This window comes from Petromyzon marinus, chromosome 74 (genome assembly GCF_048934315.1).
Source record: "Petromyzon marinus isolate PM22_M1 ecotype Great Lakes invasive population chromosome 74, UKy_Petmar_22M1.pri1.0, whole genome shotgun sequence".
Lineage (NCBI taxonomy): Eukaryota > Metazoa > Chordata > Hyperoartia > Petromyzontiformes > Petromyzontidae > Petromyzon > Petromyzon marinus.
Window position 1 is genome coordinate 6,267,851 of NC_133740.1, and position 24,602 is coordinate 6,292,452.

General features: G+C 55.0%; 1 protein-coding gene across 1 annotated transcript in view; it reads left to right on the forward strand.

Moving 5' to 3' along the window:
• LOC116958211 (uncharacterized) overlaps positions 1-24,602 on the forward strand; it is a 200,121-nt gene that overhangs the window by 69,667 nt on the left and 105,852 nt on the right. Inside the window, exons 7-10 of the mRNA XM_076056179.1 lie at positions 6,712-6,867; positions 9,173-9,358; positions 10,278-10,391; positions 24,251-24,364. Of these exons, the coding sequence (XP_075912294.1) occupies positions 6,712-6,867; positions 9,173-9,358; positions 10,278-10,391; positions 24,251-24,364 (570 nt within the window). The remainder of the gene's footprint in view (positions 1-6,711; positions 6,868-9,172; positions 9,359-10,277; positions 10,392-24,250; positions 24,365-24,602) is intronic.

The window sequence follows — 24,602 nt, forward strand, 5'->3', positions numbered from 1 at the left end:
TGGGTGTTGGGCTGGGGTGTGTGTAGTGGTGTGTGTGTGTGGGTGGTGTGTGTGTGGGTGGTGTGTGTGTGTGTGTGTGGGGTTGTGTGTGTGTAGGAGTGTGTGTGTGTGGTGTGTGTGTGGTGTGTGTGTGGTGTGTGTGTAGTGGTGTGTGTGTGCGTGGTGTGTGTGTGGAGTGTGTGTAGTGGTGTGTGTGTGTGGGTGGTGTGTGTGTGTGTGGGGTTGTGTAGGTGTGTAGTGGTGTATGTGTGTGTGTGTAGTGGTGTGTGTGCTTGGGGTTGTGTGTGTGTAGTGGTGTGTGTGTGGGTGGTGTGTGGGTGGTGTGTGTGTGGGTGGTGTGTGTGTGGGTGGTGTGTGTGTGGGTGGTGTGTGTAGTGGTGTGTGTGTGGGTGGTGTGTGTGTGTGTGGTTGGTGTGTGTGTGTGTAGTGGTGTGTGTGTGGGTGGTGTGTGTGTGGGTGGTGTGTGTGTGGGTGGTGTGGGTGTGTGGCTGGGGTGCCAGACGGGCAACGTTGTCGTGGACAGTGCCGTGGGGGGAGGGCCAATTCCGATTGGCCTTTCCCATTCGGGGCATTTGCAGCCACCACAGCGGCCAAAAGGGGGCTCTGGACGGGTGAGAGGGGCTGGTAACCCTTCCACCTTCAATAAATTACCACTAAACCACGTCTAAGATATCTAATAAATAAGCTTGTGCCGGAGGCCCCGGGGGGACAGGCGTCTATGACGTCTCCTGGCGAAACCCCATTTGGCGGAGCCAGGAGTTTGAATCTTTTCCTCCAGAAACAACAAAAAGCCACTACAGGTGGCCACATGGAATGTTCGAACGCTCACTGCGGAGGAGAGGCGGCCACTCCTCTGTCGGGAGCTGGACCGGTACCGCCTGGATCTTTGTGGCATTCAAGAGGTCCGGTGGACCGGCTCTGGCTCCTGCCACCATGAGGGGTGGACAGTCCTCTACTCGGGGCAGCAGACTGCCAAACAACAGGGTGTGGCTCTTCTTTTGAACAAAAGAATGAAGGGGGCGTGGGAGCGTGGCGGTGAGGTGTGGGAAGCTGTAAGCCCCAGGCTACTTTGGGCTCGCCTTCCCATCAACCGGAGGCGAAGAGTGATGGTCGTGGTTACTTATGCCCCCACCGAAGATGAACATCCGTGGAGGTATGGAGGCAAGGCCGATTAATCAAATGCCTTCTATGACCTCCTGTCACAGGTGCTGGCTAAAGTGGCCCCTCGGGATAGAGCCATCATGTTGGGTGACTTCAATGCCCGAGTTGGTCATGATACTGGCACCTGGTCTGGAGTGATTGGAGGGCATGGGCCAGATCAGCTCAATAACAACGGTAGGAGGCTGCTAGATTTTTGTGCAGCCCATGGGCTTGTAATTACCAACATGCTGTTCCGGCATCGGCGCATCCACACAACATCATGGATGCATGCCGGGTCCAAGCAAGAACATCTGCTGGACTACATAGTGACGGATCCCCGGATGCGGGCCCATGTCCTTGACACCAGGACCTACCGTGGAGCTGATCTGCCCTCTGACCATCGACTAGTCATCTGTAGGATGCGCCTACCATTCTTCAAATCCGGTGGTGGGTGTACACCCAGGACCCCATTCCAACCTAAAGTGGCCTGGTCTCAGTTATCTGATGAAAGTTGCAAGCGAGAATTTCATCATCGCTTGCGGCTGGGATTGGCATCGTCCCCAACTCCTCCTCATGTCGAGGGTAAATGGGCGAGGTTTAGGACTGTGACTCATGCAGCTGCAATGGCTGCTTTGGGTACGTGGTCCAGACCTCCCCAGAGACCCTGGCTGACAGAGGAGGTGTTCAGGATGGTTGAGAAAAAGCGACAGGCCCACTGTCATCGGCTACAGAATCCCACGTCAGAGAATGAGGAGGCTTACCGCAGCCTTCGCTCGGAGGTTCGGAGAGCCATGAGGCGCTGCAAGGATGGGTGGTGGTCGCGGGTTGCTGAGGAGATTGAGTCTGCCTCAGTGGCCCATGATCACAAATCTCTATTTAACTCCATCAAAAAGTAACCTGCAGCACCACACCTATTACCATCATTAGGGGAAAAAACGGTGATCCAATCTCCGACCCCCAGCAACAGGTTTGCAAATTTGCTGAGCATTTCTGTGAGGTCCTGGGGGAGGGAAAATCCCTCAGCCAGGAAAACATCGTGGCACAAAGTGAGGATGACCCTGCTGAGGCTGCGGTGCCTAAAATATTGGAAGAAGTCACCCCCTGTGAGTGGCTGGCTGAGGTGCCATCTGTTGAGGAAGTACTGAAGGCGATCCGGAGTCTAAGACCAGGAAAGGCAGCGGGCAGAGATGATCTCCCAAGCGAGGTGCTGAGGGAGGGTGGCGTTTGTGCACAGACTGTCCTATATGACATCATAACAACGGTCTGGACCACTGGACGGGTTCTGCAGGATTGGAAGGATGCCCTGGTGGTCCCCCTTTTTAAGAAGGGGGACCGCACAGACTGTAACAACTACAGGGCCATCTCACTCCTCAGTGTGCCGGGAAAGGTCCTGGCAAGGATTATTCAGCATCGTCTTGCCAGGCACGCCGAAGAGAGGCTTGCGGAGCCCCAATGCGGTTTCAGGAAAGGGCGGTCCTGCACAGATGCCATATTTTCTGTCCGTCTGCTACAGCAGAGGTGTAGGGAATTCCAACAAGACCTACATCTCTGCTTTATTGACCTGGTCAAGGCCTATGATACCATCAGTAGGCCTGGGCTCTGGGTCGTTCTTCGTGCTTTTGGAGTACCTGACCCTCTGCTCACAATCATTAAGGACCTTCATGATGGTGAGCGGGCCCGGGTTAAACTATGCGGCCGGGAGTCAGAGCCATTCCCTGTACACCTTGGGGTGCGACAGGGATGTCCTCTGGCTCCCACATTATTTAACATCTATTTTTACCACGTAGTTCGTGAAGCCTTCAATAGCTGTACCGGGGGAATCTCCATATGGTACAGATATAATGGGAGGCTGTTCGATGCCCGGGTGCGGTCAAGGGATGGCTCCCAATTGCTCAACCACGTTATGTATGCTGATGATTTGGTAATAGCTGCTCATTCAGAGGAGGAGTTGGAGCCGCTGCTGCTGAGACTGGAGCGTGCCACTAAGAGGTGGGGCCTTACCATCAGCCCCACCAAAACTAAGCACCTGCCTGGGTATTTTGTACCATCGGACACTCCACCCCCACAACTCCCAATCGGTGATGGGGCAGTTGTGGAGAGAGTGGAGAGTTTCCCATACCTGGGCAGTGTGCTTATGACTGGCTCCAGTTTAACAGCAGAGGTCTCACTCCGAATCAGTCGAGCGGCAATATCTTTTCATCGGTTGCGTAACGCTGTGTGGAAGCTACCTGGTCTGTCGCTCCGCACTAAGCTTCAGGTCTTCTCGGCCACGGTCATTCCCTCCCTTCTCTACGCTTGCGAAACGTGGACCCCCCTAATGGAACATCTTCGCCGGTTAGAAACATTTAGGCTGGCCTGCCTACGATCCATCCTGGGTTTAACCAGACTGAATTGTGTGAGGAGCTCACAAATCCTTGAAAGATATGGGCAGGGTCCCATCGGTGAGCTCCTCCGGCAGGCAAGGCTGCGATGGCTGGGTCATGTAGCCCGCATGCCCAGCCACCGCATGCCGAAACAGCTTTTGTTTGGCCGGATTGAGGGGGCTAAGCGGGCGCGGCTCGGGCTAGAGAAGAAATGGAGTGATGTGGTACGGGAGGACGTGGAGCTGAGTGGACTTGCCGATGACTGGTACCAGCGGTGTCAAGATCGGCCTCTGTGGAGGAGGCTCGTGAAGGATGCTACTGGGCAGTTGGAGGCAGTCGCCCTCCAACAACAACGGAGGACGGAGGAGCGACGCTCAGAACAACGAGCGGAGCGCCGGGTGGCTAAAGCACAGCAGGTTGGCACAGTAGGGGGCACAGGTGGTGCATCAGCCAGTCATCTCAGTCAGTCGACCCGTGGCACCTGGGTCTGCCCCGTGACATCCTGCCAGCGGGCGTTCGACACTTCACGTGGCCTCAGGGTGCACATAGCCTGGCACAAGCATGGTGGTGACGTCACCGACACTTAGTGGCGAATGGCGGTTGTTGTCTGTATGTGTGTGTCTGTATGTGTGTGTGTGTCTGTGTGTGTGTCTGTGTGTGTCTGTATGTGTGTGTCTGTATGTGTCTGTGTGTGTGTATCTGTGTGTGTTTGTCTGTGTGTGTGTGTCTGTGTGTCTGTATGTCTGTGTGTGTCTGTATGTGTGTGTCTGTATGTGTGTGTGTGTGTCTGTGTGTGTGTCTGTGTGTGTCTGTATGTGTGTGTCTGTGTGTTTGTGGCGGGTGTGTTTGTGTGTATCTGTGTGTGTGTGTCTATGTGTGTGTGTCTGTGTGTGTGTTCAGACCTCCCCTGCCACCACCCCAGTGGGTGGGCTGGGCGAGCTCTGTAATTATTGTAATGGTCATGATGATAATAGTCGTGGGCCTGCTGATAACATCAACAACTTCATGATGATGATGTTGTTGCGGCTACTGCTGCCGCAGCTGATAATTATATATATTACTACTATATATTATGATCATTATCAAGGGGTGTGTGTGTACACGAGGTCGTGGGTTCGATCCCGACCCTGACTATGCCTGCTGCTGCTGTATATTTGGAGTCTGTCTCTCTCTCTCATCATCATCACGGTGGCTATTAGATGTTGACTACCTCGCCTGGTACACAGGAGGTCTGTGTCTCTCTCTCATCATCATCACGGTGGCTATGAGATGTTGACTACCTCTGCCTAGTACACAGGAGGTCTGTGTCTCTCTCTCATCATCATTATCACGGTGGCTAGGAGATGTTGACTACCTCGCCTGGTATACAGGAAGTCTGTGTCTCTCTCATCATCATCATCACGGTGGCTAGGAGATGTTGACTCCCTCGCCTTGTACACAGGAGGTCTGTGTCTCTCTCATCATCATCATCATCACGGTGGCTAGGAGATGTTGACTACCTCTGCCTAGTACACAGGAGGTCTGTGTCTCTCTCTCATCATCATTATCACGGTGGCTAGGAGATGTTGACTACCTCGCCTGGTATACAGGAGGTCTGTGTCTCTCTCATCATCATCATCACGGTGGCTAGGAGATGTTGACTACCTCGCCTGGTACACAGGAGGTCTGTGTGTCTCTCTCATCATCATCATCATCATCACGGTGGCTAGGAGATGTTGACTACCTCGCCTGGTATAAAGGAGGTCTGCGTCTCTCTCTCATCATCATCATCACGGTGGCTAGGAGATGTTGACTACCTCGCCTGGTACACAGGAGGTCTGTGTCTCTTTCTCATCATCATCATCACGGTGGCTATGAGATGTTGACTACCTCGCCTGGTACACAGGAGGTATGTGGCTCTCTCTCATCATCATCACGGTGGCTATGAGATGTTGACTACCTCGCCTGGTACATAGGAGGTCTGCGTCTCTCTCTCATCATCATCATCACGGTGGCTATGAGATGTTGACTACCTCGCCTGGTCTACAGGAGGTCTGTGTCTCTCTCTCTCATCATCATCACGGTGGCTATGAGATGTTGACTACCTCGCCTGTTCTACAGGAGGTCTGTGTGTCTCTCTCTCTCTCTCATCATCATCATCATGGTGGCTAGGAGATGTTGACTACCTCGCCTGGTATACAGGTGGTCTGTGTCTCTCTCATCATCATCATCACGGTGGCTATGAGATGTTGACTACCTCGCCTGGTCTACAGGAGGTCTGTGTCTCTCTCTCTCTCTCATCATCATCACGGTGGCTATGAGATGTGAACTACCTCGCCTAGTCTACAGGAGGTCTGTGTCTCTCTCTCATTATCATCATCACGGTGGCTAGGAGATGTTGACTACCTCGCCTGGTACACAGGAGGTCTGTGTCTCTCTCTCTCATCATCATCACAGTGGCTATGAGATGTTGACTACCTCGCCTGGTACACAGGAGGTCTCTGTCTCTCTCTCTCATCATCATCACGGTGGCTATGAGATGTTGACTTCCTCGCCTGGTCTACAGGAGGTCGTGGCGTGCGTGGCCTGACACACGCACGCCACGTGCACTGAACTTCTTTCCCACCGTACGTTGCCACACTTCGCTATTTGGCGGTGCGGTGGGACGGACACCAAACTGAACACTCGCGAAGAGTAGCTCTCAAGATATGAGTTAGTATGGTGGTGTAGTGTATAGTGTAGTGTAGTGTGTAGTGTATAGTGTAGTGTACAGTGTAGTGTATAGTGTAGTGTATAGTGTAGTGTATAGTAGTGTATCGTGTAGTGTATAGTGTAGTGTATAGTAGTGTATAGTGTAGTGTATATTAGTGTATAGTGTAGTGTATAGTGTAGTGTATAGTGTAGTGTATAGTGTAGTGTATAGTAGTGTATAGTGTAGTGTACATTGTAGTGTAGTGTATAGTAGCGTAGTGTATAGTAGTGTAGTGTATAGTAGTGTATAGTGTAGTGTATAGTAGTGTATAGTAGTGTATAGTGTAGTGTATAGTAGTGTATAGTAGTGTACAGTGTAGTGTGCAGTGCAGTGTACAGTATAGTGTACAGTATAGTGCACAGTGCAGTGCACGGTGCAGTGTACGGTGCAGTGTACAGTACCGTGTCTCCCCCCCCCCCCCGGGTGTGCCCCCCCCGGGCGTGCCCCCCCCGGGTGTGCCCCCCGCGTGCCCCCCAGGGCTGCTCTGCCACCTGGATGACACGTGCATCAGCAGCCCGTGCCACGCCAGTGCCATCTGCGACACAAACCCCATCTCGGGCAGGGCCATCTGCACCTGCCTGCCGGGATTCGCGGGCGGAGCCTGCGACCAGGACGTGGACGAGTGCTCCATTGGTCAGTGGGGTTGCTCAAGGGTTGCTCAAGGGTTGCTCGGGGGTTGCTCAAGGGGTTGCACGTGGGGTTGCACGTGGGGTTGCACGTGGGTTGCTCATGGGTTGCACGTGGGTTGCTCGTGGGTTGCTCGTGGGTTGCACGTGGGTTGCTCGTGGGTTGCACGTGGGGTTGCTCAAGGGTTGCACGTGGGTTGCACGTGGGTTGCACGTGGGGTTGCTCAAGGGTTGCACGTGGGTTGCACGTGGGTTGCACGTGGGTTTGCTCGAGGGTTGCACGTGGGGTTGCTCAAGGGTTGCACGTGGGTTGCACGTGGGTTGCACGTGGGGTTGCACGTGGGTTGCACGTGGGTTGCACGTGGGGTTGCTCAAGGGTTGCTCGTGGGGTTGCTCGAGGGGTTGCTCGCGGGGTTGCACGTGGGTTGCACGTGGGTTGCACGTGGGGTTGCTCAAGGGTTTGCTCGCGGGGTTGCTCGCGGGGTTGCACGTGGGTTGCACGTGGGTTGCACGTGGGGTTGCTCAAGAGTTGCACGTGGGTTGCTCGAGGGTTGCACGTGGGTTGCTCGTGGGTTGCTCAAGGGTTGCTCGAGGGTTGCTCAAGGGTTGCTCGCGGGTTGCTCAAGGGTTGCTCAAGGGTTGCTCAAGGGTTGCTCGTGGGTTGCTCAAGGGTTGCTCGAGGGTTGCTCGAGGGTTGCTCGTGGGTTGCTCAAGGGTTGCTCGAGGGTTGCTCAAGGGTTGCTCGCGGGTTGCTCAAGGGTTGCTCAAGGGTTGCTCAAGGGTTGCTCGTGGGTTGCTCAAGGGTTGCTCGAGGGTTGCTCGAGGGTTGCTCAAGGGTTGCTCAAGGGTTGCACGTGGGTTGCTCGTGGGTTGCTCAAGGGTTGCTCGAGGGTTGCTCGAGGGTTGCTCAAGGGTTGCTCGCGGGTTGCTCGAGGGTTGCTCAAGGGTTGCTCAAGGGTTGCTCGTGGGTTGCTCAAGGGTTGCTCGAGGGTTGCTCGAGGGTTGCTCAAGGGTTGCACGTGGGGTTGCACGTGGGTTGCACGTGGGTTGCACGTGGGGTTGCTCAAGGGTTTGCTCGCGGGGTTGCTCGCGGGGTTGCACGTGGGTTGCACGTGGGTTGCACGTGGGGTTGCTCAAGAGTTGCACGTGGGTTGCTCGAGGGTTGCACGTGGGTTGCTCAAGGGTTGCTCGAGGGTTGCTCGTGGGTTGCTCAAGGGTTGCTCGAGGGTTGCTCAAGGGTTGCTCAAGGGTTGCTCGCGGGTTGCTCAAGGGTTGCTCAAGGGTTGCTCGAGGGTTGCTCGAGGGTTGCTCAAGGGTTGCTCGCGGGTTGCTCGAGGGTTGCTCAAGGGTTGCTCAAGGGTTGCTCGTGGGTTGCTCAAGGGTTGCTCGAGGGTTGCTCGAGGGTTGCTCAAGGGTTGCACGTGGGGTTGCACGTGGGGTTGCACGTGGGTTGCACGTGGGGTTGCACGTGGGTTGCTCGAGGGGTTGCTCGAGGGGTTGCACGTGGGGTTGCTCAAGGGTTGCTCAAGGGTTGCTCGTGGGTTGCTCAAGGGTTGCTCGAGGGTTGCTCGTGGGTTGCTCGAGGGTTGCACGCGGGGTTGCTCAAGGGTTGCTCAAGGGTTGCTCAAGGGTTGCTCAAGGGTTGCTCGTGGGTTGCTCGTGGGTTGCTCGTGGGTTGCTCGAGGGTTGCTCGAGGGTTGCTCGCGGGGTTGCTCAAGGGGTTGCTCAAGGGTTGCTCGAGGGTTGCACGTGGGTTGCACGTGGGTTGCACGTGGGTTGCACGTGGGGTTGCTCAAGGGTTGCTCAAGGGTTGCTCAAGGGTTGCTCAAGGGTTGCTCAAGGGTTGCTCGTGGGTTGCACGTGGGTTGCTCAAGGGTTGCTCAAGGGTTGCTCAAGGGTTGCTCAAGGGTTGCTCGTGGGTTGCTCGTGGGTTGCTCAAGGGTTGCTCAAGGGTTGCTCAAGGGTTGCTCAAGGGTTGCTCGAGGGTTGCTCGAGGGTTGCTCAAGGGTTGCTCGTGGGTTGCTCGTGGGTTGCTCAAGGGTTGCTCAAGGGTTGCTCAAGGGTTGCTCAAGGGTTGCTCGAGGGGTTGCTCGAGGGTTGCTCAAGGGTTGCTCGAGGGTTGCTCAAGGGTTGCTCAAGGGTTTGCTCGCGGATTGCTCAAGGATTGCACGTGGGTTGCTCAAGGGTTGCTCAAGGGTTGCTCAAGGGTTGCTCAAGGGTTGCACGTGGCTTTGCTCGTGGGTTGCTCGCGGGTTGCTCCCGGGTTGCTCGTGGGTTGCTCCCGGGTTGCTCCCGGGGTTGCTCGCGTGCAGGAGGCAGCCCCTGCGAGCACGGCGGGCGCTGCGTGAACACCGTGGGCTCGTTCCACTGCCGCTGCCTGGCGGGCTACGCGGGGCCCCGCTGCGAGACCGACGACAATGAGTGCCACTCGGCTCCCTGCCGCAACGACGCCACCTGCCTCGACCAGATCGGCAACTTCCTCTGCCTCTGCATGCCCGGTGGGCGGGGGTGGTGGGGGTGGGGGAGGGGTGGTGGGTGGTGGGGGAGGGGGAGGGGGGTGGGTGGGGCTGAGAGGGGGGAAGGGTGAGAGAAGGGAGGGGGGAGTGGGGAGAGGGTGGTGGTGGGGGGTGGTGAGAGGTGAGAAGAGGGGGGAGGGGTGAGAGGGGAGAGGGGGAGGGGGGAGGGTAGTGGGGAGGGGGGGTGGTGGGGGTGGGGGGGGGAGGGTGAGGGGGAGGGGGGAGGGGTGAGAGGGGGAGGGGGTGGTGGTGGGGGGTGGTGAGAGGTGAGAGGAGGGGGGAGGGGTGAGAGGGGAGAGGGGGGAGGGGGGAGGGTAGTGGGGAGGGGGAGGGGGGGGGTGGTGGGGGGGGGAGGGTGAGGGGGAGGGGGGAGGGGTGAGAGGGGGAGGGGGTGGTGGTGGGGGGTGGTGAGAGGTGAGAGGAGGGGGGAGGGGTGAGAGGTGAGAGGGGGGAGGGGTGAGAGGGGGGAGGGGGAGGGGGGAGGGGGTGGTGGTGGGGGTGGTGAGCTGAGCGGGGGGAGGGGTGAGCGGTGGTGAGGTGAGGTTAGAGGTGAGAGGGGGGAGGGGTGAGCGGGAGGAGGGGGGAGGGGCGTTGGTGTGGGTGGTGAGCCGAGCGGGGGGAGGGGTGAGGTGAGAGGGAGGGGTGAGGTGAGAGGGGGGAGGCCAGGGACTAAAAACCTTGTCCATGACCTCTGTGCTATCTGCCCGTGACCCCTGACCTCAGCCCCGTGACCTCTGCCCCGTGACCCCTGGCGGCGACCCCTGACACTGACATCTACCCGTGACCTCTGCCCCCGTGACCCCTGACCTATGCCTCTTACCCCTGGCGGTGATGCATGACCCCGACCCCTGCCCGTGACCTCTGCCCGTGACCTCTGCCCCGTGACCCCTGGCCGTGCCAGGCTACGAGGGAGCGCTGTGCGAGGTGGACGTGGAGGAGTGCCACAGCAGCCCCTGCCTCAACGGGGGCACGTGTAGCGACCGTGTCAACGCCTTCCACTGCCAATGCCCCGCAGGTCACCCACTCAGCTACCCACTCAGCTACTCACTCAGCTACCCACTCACCTACACACTCACCTACACACTCACTCACTCACCTACACACTCACATACACACTCACCCACTCATTCACTCACCCACTCAGCTACCCACTCAGCTACTCACTCAGCTACCCACTCACCGACACACTCACTCACTCAGCTACACACTCACCCACTCTCTCACCTACACACTCACTCACACACTCACTCACCTACACACTCACTCACTCAGCTACACACTCACTCACCTACACACTCACTCACACACTCACTCACTCACCTACACACTCACTCACACACTCACTCACTCACCTACACACTCACCTACACACTCACTCACTCAGCTACACACTCACTCACACACTCAGCTACCCACTCACTCACCTACACACTCACTCACCTACACACTCACCCACTCACTCACCCACTCACCTACACACTCACTCACTCAGCTACCCACACTCACTCACACCTACACACCCACTCACCCACTCACCCACTCACCTACACACTCACCCACAGCAGCCCCTGCCTCAACGGGGGCACGTGTAGCGACCGTGTCAACGCCTTCCACTGCCACTGCCCCGCAGGTCACCCACTCAGCTTCCCACTCAGCTTCCCACTCAGCTACCCACTCACTCAGATACCCACTCACTCACTCACCTACACACACACTCACCTACCCACTCACTCACCTACACACTCACCTATACACTCACTCACCTACACACTCACTCAGATACCCACTCACTCACCTACACACTCACCTACACACTCACCTACACACTCACCCACTCAGCTACCCACTCACTCACTCACCTACACACTCACCCACTCACTCACCTACACACTCACTCACTCACCTACACACTCACCTACACACACACTCACCTACACACTCACCCACTCACCCACTCACTCACACACTCATCTACACACTCACGCACTCAGCTACCTGCTCACTCAGCTACCCAATCACCTACACACTCACTCACTCACACACTCAGCTACCCACTCACTTAATCACCTACACACTCACTCACTCACCTACCCACTTAGCTACCCACTCAACTACACACTCACCCACTCACTCACCTACCAACTCAGCTACCCACTCAGCTACCCACTCACTCACTCAGCTACTCATTCACTCACTCACTCACCTACACACTCACCTACACACTCACTCACCTACACACTCACCCACTCACCCACTCACTCACACACTCACCTACACACTCACCCACTCAGCTACCCGCTCACTCACTCAGCTACCCACTCACCTACACACTCACTCACCTACCTACTCACCTTCACACTCACTCACGCACTCAGCTACCCATTTACTCACTCACCTACACACTTACTCACCTACCCACTCAGCTACCCACTCAACTACACACTCATTCACCTACCCGCTCAGCTACCCACTCAGCTACCCACTCACTCACCTATGCTCTCACCTACACACTCACTCACTCAGCTACCCACTCACTCACCTACACACTCACCTACACACTCACTCACTCAGCTACCCACTCACTCACCTACCCAGTCACTCACCTACCCACTCAGCTACCCACTCAGCCCACTCACTCACCTACACACTCACCTACACACTCACTCACACGCTCACTCACCTACACACTCACTCATCTACACACCCACCTACACACTCACCCACTCAGCTAACCACTCACTCACCTACCCACTCAGCTACCCACTCACCCACTCAGCTACCCACTCACTCACCTACACACTCACTCACACGCTCACTCACCTACACACTCACTCACCTACACACTCACCTACACACTCACCTACACACTCACCTACACACACACTCACTCACTCACCTACACACTCACCTACACACTCAGCTACCCACTCACTCACTCAACTACACACTCACCTACACACTCACCTACACACTCACTCACACACTCAGCTACCCACTCACTCACTCACCTACACACTCACCTACACACTCACTCACTCAGCTACGCACTCACTCACCTACCCACTCAGCTACCCACTCAACTACACACTCACCCACTCACTCACCTACACACTCAGCTACCCACTCACCCACTCCGCTACCCACTCACTCACCTACACACTCACCCACTCACCCACTCACTCACCCACTCACCTACACACTCACCCACTCAGCTACCCACTCACTCACCTACACACTCACCCACTCACCCACTCACTCACTCACTCACCTACACACTCAACCACTCAGCTACCCACTCACTCACCTACACACTCACCCACTCACTCACCCACTCACCCAATCACTCACTCACCTACCTACTCAGCTACCCACTCATACACTCACCTACACACTCACCTACACACTCACTCACCTAAATACTCACCCGCTCACCCAATCACCCACCCACACACTCACCCACTCATCTACCCACTCAGCTACCAACTCAGCTACCCCCTCACTCACTGACCTACACACTCAGCTACCCACTCACTCACTCACCTACTTACTCACCCACACACTCACCCACTCACTCACATGCTCACTCACCCACTCACTCACCTACACACTCACCTACACACTCACCCACTCACTCACTCACACGCTCACTCACCCACTCACTCACCCACTCACTCACCCAATCACTCACACGCTCACACACCCACTCGCCTACACACTCACCCACTCACCTACACACTCACCCACTCACCTACACACTCACCCACTCACTTACTCATTCACCCACCCACCCCGCTACCCACTCAGCTACCCACTCACTCCCCTACACACTCACCTACACACTCAGCCACTCACTCACACGTTCACTCACCCACTCGCCTACACACTCACTCACCTAAACACTCACTCACCCACTCACCTACACACTCACTCACCTACACACTCACCTACACACTCACCCACTCACTCACTCACACGCTCACTCACCCACTCACTCACCCACTCACTCACCCAATCACTCACACGCTCACACACCCACTCGCCTACACACTCACCCACTCACCTACACACTCACCCACTCACCTACACACTCACCCACTCACTTACTCACTCACCCACCCACCCCGCTACCCACTCAGCTACCCACTCACTCCCCTACACACTCACCTACACACTCAGCCACTCACTCACACGTTCACTCACCCACTCGCCTACACACTCACTCACCTAAACACTCACTCACCCACTCACCTACACACTCACTCACCTACACACTCACCTACACAGTCACTCACTCATCCACTCACTCACCCACTCACCTACACACTCACTCAACTACCCACTCAGCTACACACTAACCTACACAGCTTCCCACTCACTCACTCAACCATTCACCTACACACTCACCCACTCACTCACACGCTCACTCACCCAATCACCTACACACTCACTCACCTAAACACTCACTCACCCAATCACCTACACACTCACTCACTCACCTACACACTCACCCACTCACTCACACGCTCACTCACCCACTCACCTACACACTCACTCACATACACACTCACTCACCCACTCAACTACCCTCAACTACCCACCAGCTACACACTCACCCACACAGCTACCGACTCACTCAACCAGTTACAAACACACTCACCCACTCACTCACACGCTCACTCACCCAATCACCTACACACTCACCTAAACACTCACTCACCCACTCACCTACACACTCACTCGCTTACTCACCTACACACTCACTCACTTACTCACCTACACACTCACTCAACTACCCACTCAGCTACCCACTCACTCACCCACACACTCCCTCACCTACACACTCACCCACTCACTCACACGCTCACTCACCCACTCACCTACACACTCACTCACCTAAACACTCACTCACCCACTCAACTACCCACTCAGCTACACACTCACCCACACAGCTACACACTCACCCACACAGCTACCCACTCACTCAACCATTCACCTACACACTCACCCACTCACTCACACGCTCACTCACCCACTCACCTACACACTCACCCACTCAACTACTCACTTACCTACACACTCACTCAACTACCCACTCAGCTATCCACTCACTCACCCACACACTCACTCATCCACACACTCACTCACCTACCCACTCAGTCATCTACACACTCACTCACCTACCCACTCACTAACCCACTCACTCACCCACTCACTCACTCACCCACTCACTTACTCACTCACTCACCTACCCACTCACTCACCTACCCACTCTCACCCACTCACTCACTCACCCAGTCACTCACCCACACACTCACTCATCCACACACTCACTCACCTACCCACTCAGTCATCTACACACTCACTCACCTACCCACTCACTAACCCACTCACTCACCCACTCACTCACTCACCCACTCACTTACTCACTCACTCACCTACCCACTCACTCACCTACCCACTCTCACCCACTCACTCACTCACCCAGTCACTCACCCACACACTCACTCACTCACCTTATGATTCACCTACCCACTCACTCACCAACACATTCACCCACTCAACTACCCACTCAGCTATCCACTCACTCACCCACACACTCACTCATCCACACACTCACTCACCTACCCACTCACTCAACTACACACTCACTCACCTACCCACTCACTAACCCACTCACTCACCCACTCACTCACTAACCCACTCACCCACTCACTCACCTACCCACTCACTCACTCACCCACCCACTCACTCACTCACCCACTCACTTACTCACCCACTCACTCACTCACCTACCCACTCACTCACCTACCCACTCTCACCCACTCACTCACTCACCCAGTCACTCACCCACACACTCACTCACTCACCTTATCATTCACCTACCCACTCACTTACTCACTCACACTCACTCACCTACCAACTCACTCACTCAACTATTTACTCACTCACCTCATCAATCACCTACCCACTCACCTACACGCTCACTCACATACCTTACCACTCACTCACTCACTCACCTATCCACTCTCTTACTCAACTACCCACTCACTATCTCACCCACTCACTCACCTACCCACTCACTCACCTACCCACTCACTCACCTACCCACTCACTCACTCAACTATCCACTCACTCACTCACCTACCCAATCACTCACTCACCTAGCCACCTTATTACCCACCCAGTTACCCACTCACTTACCTATTCACCTACCTACTCACCTACCCACCCAGCTACCCACTCACCTACCCAATCACTCACTCACCTACCCACTCACTCACCTACCCAATCACTCACCCACTCACCTACCCACTCACTCACTCACCTACCCAATCACTCACTCACCTACCCACTCACTCACTCACTCACCTACCCAATCACTCACTCACCTACCCACTCACTCACTCACCTACCCACTCACTCACTCACCTACCCAATCACTCACTCACCTACCCACTCACTCACTCACCTACCTACTCATGCACTCACCTATCCAATCACTCACTCACCTAGCCACCTTATTACCCACCCAGCTACCCACTCACTTACCTATTCACCTACCTACTCACCTACCCACCCAGCTACCCACTCACCTACCCACTCACCTACCCACTCATCTTTTCACTCACCTACCCACCCACTCACGTACTCACCTACGTACCCCCTACCTACTCACCTACCCGCTCATCTTTTCAATCACCTACCCACTCACTCACATACCCACTCACCTACCCGTCCAGCTACCCACTCACCTACGAACAGAGCTACCCACTCACCTACCCAATCACCTACCCACACTCACCTACCCACTCATCTTTTCACTCACCTACTCACTCACCTACCCATTCACCTTCCCACATAGCTATTCACTCACTTACCGATGCACCTACCCACTCACCTACCCGTCCAGCTACCCATTCACCTACCAACACAGCTACTCACTCACCTACCCAGTCACCTACCCACTCTCACCTACCCACTCATCTTTTCACTCACCTACTCACTCACCTACCCACTCACCTACCTGTCCAGCTACCCACTCACCTACTCACTTACTCACCTACCCACTCACCTACCCGTCCATCTACCCACTCACCTACTCACTCACTCACCTACTCACTCACCTACCCGTTCAGCTACCCACTCACCTACCAACACAGCTACCCACTCACCTACCCGTCCAGCTACCCACTCACCTACTCACTCACTCACCTACCCGTCCAGCTACCCACTCAGCTACTCACTCACCTACCCACTCACCTACCAGTCCAGCTACCCACTCACCTACTAATTCACTCACCTACCCACTCACCTACCCATCCAGCTACCAACTCACCTACTCACTCACTCACCTACCCGTTCAGCTACCCACTCACCTACCAACTCACCTACTCACTCACTCACCTACCCGTTCAGCTACCCACTCACCTACCAACACAGCTTCCCACTCACCTACCCGTTCAGCTACCCACTCACCTACTCACTCACCTACCTACATAGTTACCCGTTCAGCTACCCACTCACCTAACAACACAGCTACCCACTCACCTACTCACTCACTCACCTACTCACTCACTCACCTACTCACTCACTCACCTACTCACTCACCTACCCACTCACCTAGCCGTCCAGCTACCCACTCACCTACTCATTCACTCACCTACCGACTCACCTACCCGTCCAGCTACCCACTCACCTAGTCACTCACTCACCTACCCACTCACCTACCCATCCAGCTACCAACTCACCTACTCACTCACTCACCTACCCGTTCAGCTACCCACTCACCTACCAACACAGCTACCCACTCACCTACCCGTTCAGCTACCCACTCACCTACTCACACACTCACTCACCTACCCGTCCAGCTACCCACTCAGCTACTCACTCACCTACCCACTCACCTACCCGTCTAGCTACCCACTCACCTACTCACTCACTCACCTACCCACTCACCTACCCATCCAGCTACCAACTCACCTACTCACTCACTCACCTACCCGTTCAGCTACCCACTCACCTACCAACTCACCTACTCACTCACTCACCTACCCGTTCAGCTACCCACTCACCTACCAACACAGCTTTCCACTCACCTACCCGTTCAGCTACCCACTCACCTACTCACTCACCTACCTACATAGTTACCCGTTCAGCTACCCACTCACCTAACAACACAGCTACCCACTCACCTACTCACTCACTCACCTACTCACTCACCTACTCACTCACTCACCTACTCACTCACCTACCCACTCACCTAGCCGTCCAGCTACCCACTCACCTACTCACTCACTCACCTACCCACTCACCTACCCATCCAGCTACCAACTCACCTACTCACTCACTCACCTACCCGTTCAGCTACCCACTCACCTACCCGTCCAGCTACCCACTCACCTACCCGTTCAGCTACCCACTCACCTACCCGTCCAGCTACCCACTCACCTACTCACTCACTCACCTACCGACTCACCTACCCGTCCAGCTACCCACTCACCTACTCACTCACCCACCTACCTACACAGCTACCCCCAGCCCAGATGATGAGTGGTAGTGTAACAGGTAGTGTAGCGGGTAGCGCTACGCTGCGCTACAAACCTGGCGACCTGAGTTTGATTCCCGCTCACAGCCACCAACACCAGAACCGGTGAACCGGTCCTCCGACTCCCCCTAGGTCGACTCAGCCTCAAATGAGTACACCTGGTGTAGCGGTGTGTAGCGTAGTGAACATCGCTAGCACTGGGGAGACAAAGGCGGCCGGGCGTGGTTGCTGGCCACCCACCCCCTCGTGTGCCACAGTGCCGGTAGCCTTCATAGGTGGCGCTGCTACTCGCTAACAGCACTTGCCCCTGCTGTCTGGTAGAGGCTACACGGGAGAGCTTTGTCTTTATTTTTACTGTGTGTGACTGTGTGTGTGTCACTGTGTTTGTGTCACTGTGACTGGGTGTGTGTCTGTGTGTATGTGACTATGTGTGTGTGTGTGACTGTGTGTGTGTGTGACTGTGTATGTGACTATGTGTGTGTGTGTGACTGTGTGTGTGTGTGACTGTGTGTGTGTCTGTGTGGCCTCAGGGTGCACATAGCCTGGCACAAGCGTCGTGGTGACGTCACCGCCACTTAGTGGTGAATGGCCGTTGTTGTTGTTGTCTGTGTGTATGTTACTATGTGTGTGTGTGTGACTGTGTGTGTGACTGTGTGTATGTGACTGTGTGTGTATGAGACTGTGTGTGTGTCACTGTATTTGTGTGACTGTGTGACTGTGTGTGTGTGTGACTGTGTGTATGTGACTATATGTGTGTGACTGTGTGGGTGACTGGTTGTGTGTGTGTGTGACTGTGTGTGTGTGACTGTGTATGAGTGACTCTGTGTGTGTGACTACGTGTGTGTGACTGTGTGTGTGTGTATGACTGTGTATGACTGTGTGTGAGTGACTGTGTGTGTGACTGTGTGTGTGTGACTGTGTGTGTGTGTGTGTGAGTGACTGTGTGTGTATGACTGTGTATGACTGTGTGTGAGTGACTGTGTGTGTGAGTGACTGTGTGTGTGACTGTGTGTGTGTGACTGTGTGTGTGTGTGACTGTGTGTGTGTGACTGTGTGTGTGTGTGATTGTGTATGAGTGACTGTGTGTGTGACTGCGTGTGTGTGACTGTGTGTGTGACTGTGTGTGTGTGACTGTGTGTGTGTGTGTGACTGTGTGTGTGTGACTGTGTGTGTGTGTGACTGTGTGTGTGTGTGACTGTGTGTGTGACTGTGTGTGTGTGACTGTGTGACTATGTGTGAATGACTGCGTGTGTGACTTTGTGTGTGTGACTGTGTGTGTGTGACTGTGTGTGTGTGACTGTGTGTGACTGTGTGTGACTGTGTGTGTGTGACTGTGTGTGCGGAGCCAGGAGATTGAATACCTACCCTCGGGGCTACTCCAGAAACAACGAAAAGCCACTACGGTTGGCCACGTGGAATGTTCGAACGCTCACTGCAGAGGAGAGGCTGCCACTCCTCTGTCGGGAGCTGGACCGGTACCGCCTGGATCTATGCGGCATTCAGGAGGTCCGGTGGACCGGCTCTGGCTCCTGCCACCATGAGGGGTGGACAGTCCTCTACTCGGGGCAGCAGACTGCCAAACAACAGGGTGTGGGTCTTCTTTTGAACAAAAGAATGAAGGGGGCGTGGGAGCGTGGCGGTGAGGTGTGGGAAGCTGTAAGCCCCAGGCTACTTTGGGCTCGCCTTCCCATCAACCGGAGGCGAGGAATGGTGGTCGTGGTTACTTATGCCCCCACCGAAGATGAACATCCGTGGAGGGATGCAGGCAAAGCCGATGAGTCAGATGCCTTCTATGACCTCCTATCACAGGTGCTGGCTAAAGTGGCCCCTCGGGATAGAGTCATCATGTTGGGTGACTTCAATGCCCGAGTTGGTCATGATACTGGCACCTGGTCTGGAGTGATTGGAGGGCATGGGCCAGATCAGCTCAATAACAACGGTAGGAGGCTGCTAGATTTTTGTGCAGCCCATGGGCTTGTAATTACCAACACGCTGTTCCGGCATCGGCGCATCCACACAACATCATGGATGCATGCCGGGTCCAAGCAAGAACATCTGCTGGACTACATAGTGACGGACCAGCGAATGCGAGCCCATGTCCTTGACACCAGGACCTACCGTGGAGCTGATCTGCCCTCTGACCATCGACTAGTCATCTGTAAGATGCGCCTGCCATTCTTCCACTCCGGTGGTGGGTGTACACCCAGGACCCCATTCCAACCTAAAGTGGCCTGGTCTCAGTTATCTGATGAAAGTTGCAAGCGAGAATTTCATCATCGCTTGCGGCTGGGATTGGCATCGTCCCCGACTCCTCCTGATGTCGAGGGTAAATGGGCAAGGTTTAGGACTGTGACTCATGCAGCTGCAATGGCTGCTTTGGGTACGTGGTCCAGACCTCCCCAGACACCCTGGATGACAGAGGAGTTGTTCACGATGGTTGAGAAAAAGCGACAGGCCCACTGTCATCGGCTACAGAATCCCACGTCAGAGAATGAGGAGGCTTACCGCAGCCTTCGCTCGGAGGTTCGGAGAGCCGTGAGGCGCTGCAAGGATGGGTGGTGGTCGCGGGTTGCTGAGGAGATGGAGTCTGCCTCAGTGGCCCGTGATCACAAATCTCTATTTAACTCCATCAAAAAAGTAACCTGCAGCGCCACACCTATTACCATCATTAGGGGAAAAAACGGTGATCCAATTTCCGACCCCCAGGAACAGGTTCGCAGATTTGCTGAGCATTTCTGTGAGGTCCTGGGGGAGGGAAAATCCCTCAGCCAGGAAAACATCGTGGCACAAAGCGAGGATGACCCTGCTGAGGCTGCGGTGCCTCAAATATTGGATGAAGTCACCCCCTGTGAGTGGCTGGCTGAGGTGCCATCTGCTGAGGAAGTATTGAAGGCGATCCGGAGTCTGAGACCAGGAAAGGCAGCGGGCAGAGATGATCTCCCAAGCGAAATGCTGAGGGAGGGTGGCGTTTGTGCACAGACTGCCCTATATGACATCATAACAACAGTCTGGACCACTGGACGGGTTCCGCAGGATTGGAAGGATGCCCTGGTGGTCCCCCTTTTTAAGAAGGGGGACCGCACAGACTGTAACAACTACAGGGGCATCTCACTCCTCAGTGTGCCGGGAAAGGTCCTGGCAAGGATTATTCAGCATCGCCTTGCCAGGCACGCTGAGGAGAGGCTTGCGGAGCCCCAATGTGGTTTCAGGAAAGGGCGGTCCTGCACAGATGCCATATTTTCTGTCCGTCTGCTACAGCAGAGGTGTAGGGAATTCCAACAAGACCTACATCTCTGCTTTATTGACCTGGTCAAGGCCTATGATACCATCAGTAGGCCTGGGCTCTGGGTCGTTCTTCGTGCTTTTGGAGTACCTGACCCTCTGCTCACGATCATTAAGGACCTTCATGATGGTGAGCGGGCCCGGGTAAAACTACGTGGCCGGGAGTCAGAGCCATTCCCTGTACACCTTGGGGTGCGACAGGGATGTCCTCTGGCTCCCACATTATTTAACATCTATTTTGACCACGTAGTTCGTGAAGCCTTCAATAGCTGTACCGGGGGAATCTCCATATGGTACAGATATAATGGGAGGCTAATCGATGCCCGGGTGCGGTCAAGGGATGGCTCCCTATTGCTCAACCACGTTATGTATGCTGATGACTTGGTAATAGCTGCTCAGTCAGAGGAGGAGTTGGAGACGCTGCTGCTGAGACTGGAGCGTGCCACTAAGAGGTAGGGCCTTACCATCAGCCCCACCAAAACTAAGCACCTGCCTGGGTATTTTGTACCATCGGACACTCCACCCCCACAACTCCCAATCGGTGATGGGGCAGTTGTGGAGAGAGTGGAGAGTTTCCCATACCTGGGCAGTGTGCTTATGACTGGCTCCAGTTTAACAGCAGAGGTCTCACTCCGAATCAGTCGAGCGGCAATATCTTTTCATCGGTTGCGTAACGCTGTGTGGAAGCTACCTGGTCTGTCGCTCCGCACTAAGCTTCAGGTCTTCTCGGCCACGGTCATTCCCTCCCTTCTCTACGCTTGCGAAACGTGGACCCCCCTAATGGAACATCTTCGCCGGTTAGAAACATTTAGGCTGGCCTGCCTACGATCCATCCTGGGTTTAACCAGACTGGATTGTGTGAGGAGCTCACAAATCCTTGAAAGATCTGGGCAGGGTCCCATCGGTGAGCTCCTTCGGCAGGCAAGGCTGCGATGGCTGGGTCATGTAGCCCGCATGCCCAGCCACCGCATGCCGAAACAGCTTTTGTTTGGCCGGATTGAGGGGGCTAAGCGGGCGCGGCACGGGCTAGAGAAGAGATGGAGTGATGTGGTACAGGAGGACGTGGAGCTGAGTGGACTTGCCGATGACTGGTACCAGCGGTGTCAAGATCGGCCTCTGTGGAGGAGGCTCGTGAAGGATGCTACTGGGCAGTTGGAGGCAGTCGCCCTCCAACAACAACGGAGGGCGGAGGAGCGACGCTCACAACAGCGAGCGGAGCGCCGGGTGGCTAAAGCACAGCAGGTTGGCACAGTAGGGGGCACAGGTGGTGCATCAGCCAGTCATCTCAGTCAGTCGACCCGTGGCACCTGGGTCTGCCCCGTGACCTCCTGCCAGCGGGCGTTCGACACTTCACGTGGCCTCAGGGTGCACATAGCCTGGCACAAGCGTCGTGGTGACGTCACCGCCACTTAGTGGCGAATGGCGGTTGTTGTTGTTGTTGTTGTTGCCTGTGTGTGTGACTGTGTGTGTGACTGTGTGTGTGTGTGACTGTGTGACTGTGTGTGTGTGACTGTGTGTGAGTGACTGTGTGTGTGACTGTGTGTGTGTGACTGTGTGTGTGTGATTGTGTATGAGTGACTGTGTGTGACTGTGTGTGACTGTGTGTATGTGACTGTGTGTATGTGACTGTGTGTGTGACTGTGTGTGTGACTGTGTGTGTGACTGTGTGTGTGTGACTGTGTGTGTGTGACTGTGTGTGTGTGATTGTGTATGAGTGACTGTGTGTGACTGTGTGTGACTGTGTGTATGTGACTGTGTGTGTGTGACTGTGTGTGTGTGACTGTGTGACTGTGTGTGTGACTGTGTGTGTGTGACTGTGTTTGTGTGACTGTGTGTGTGACTGTGTGTGTGTGACTGTGTGTGTGTGACTGTGTGTGTGTGACTGTGTGACTGTGTGTGACTGTGTGTGTGTGTGACTGTGTGTGTGTGACTGTGTGTGTGTGTGACTGTGTGTGTGTGACTGTGTGACTGTGTGTGTGACTGTGTGTGTGACTGTGTGTGTGACTGTGTGACTGTGTGTGACTGTGTGTGTGTGACTGTGTGTGTGACTGTGTGTGTGACTGTGTGTGTGTGTGACTGTGTGACTGTGTGTGTGTGACTGTGTGTGTGTGACTGTGTGTGTGTGTGTCTGTGTGTGACTGTGTGTGTGACTGTGTGACTGTGTGTGTGTGTGACTGTGACTGTGTGACTGTGTGTGTGACTGTGTGTGTGTGACTGTGTGTGTGTGTAACTGTGTGTGTGTGACTGTGTGTGTGACTGTGTGTGTGTCTGTGTGTGTGACGGTGTGTGTGACTGTGTGTGTGACTGTGTGTGACTGTGTGTGTGACTGTGTGTGACTGTGTGTGACTGTGTGTGTGTGTGACTGTGACTGTGTGACTGTGTGTGACTGTGTGTGTGTGACTGTGTGTGACTGTGTGTGACTGTGTGTGTGTGACTGTGTGTGTGTGACTGTGTGTGTGACTGTGTGTGTGTGTGACTGTGTGTGACTGTGTGTGACTGTGTGTGTGTGACTGTGACTGTGTGACTGTGTGTGACTGTGTGTGTGTGACTGTGTGTGACTGTGTGTGTGACTGTGTGTGACTGTGTGTGTGACTGTGTGTGACTGTGTGTGTGTGACTGTGTGTGTGTGACTGTGTGTGTGTGTGACTGTGTGTGTGTGTGTGTGACTGTGTGTGTGACTGTGTGTGTGTGTGACTGTGTGTGTGTGTGACTGTGTGACTGTGTGTGTGTGACTGTGTGTGTGTGACTGTGTGTGACTGTGTGTGTGTGTGACTGTGTGTGTGTGACTGTGTGTGACTGTGTGTGTGTGTGACTGTGTGTGTGTGACTGTGTGTGACTGTGTGTGTGTGACTGTGTGTGTGTGACTGTGTGACTGTGTGTGTGTGACTGTGTGTGTGTGACTGTGTGACTGTGTGTGTGTGACTGTGTGTGACTGTGTGTGACTGTGTGTGTGTGTGTGACTGTGTGTGTGTGACTGTGTGTGACTGTGTGTGTGTGACTGTGTGTGACTGTGTGTGACTGTGTGTGTGTGACTGTGTGTGCTGCAGGCTTCACAGGCGCTGTGTGTCAGGCGGACGTGGATGAGTGTGCAAGCACTCCGTGTCTCAACGGGGCCAAGTGCATTGACCGGCCCAACGCCTTCGAATGCGAATGTGCAGAGGGTGCGACACAACCACCACAACCACCACAACCACAACTACCACAACCACCACAACCACAACAACCACCACCACAACCACCACAACAACCACAACAACCACCACAACCACCACAACCACCACAACAACCACCACAACCACCACAACCACAACAACCACCACCACAACCACCACAACCACCACAACAACCACAACAACCACCACAACCACCACAACCACCACAACAACCACCACCACAACT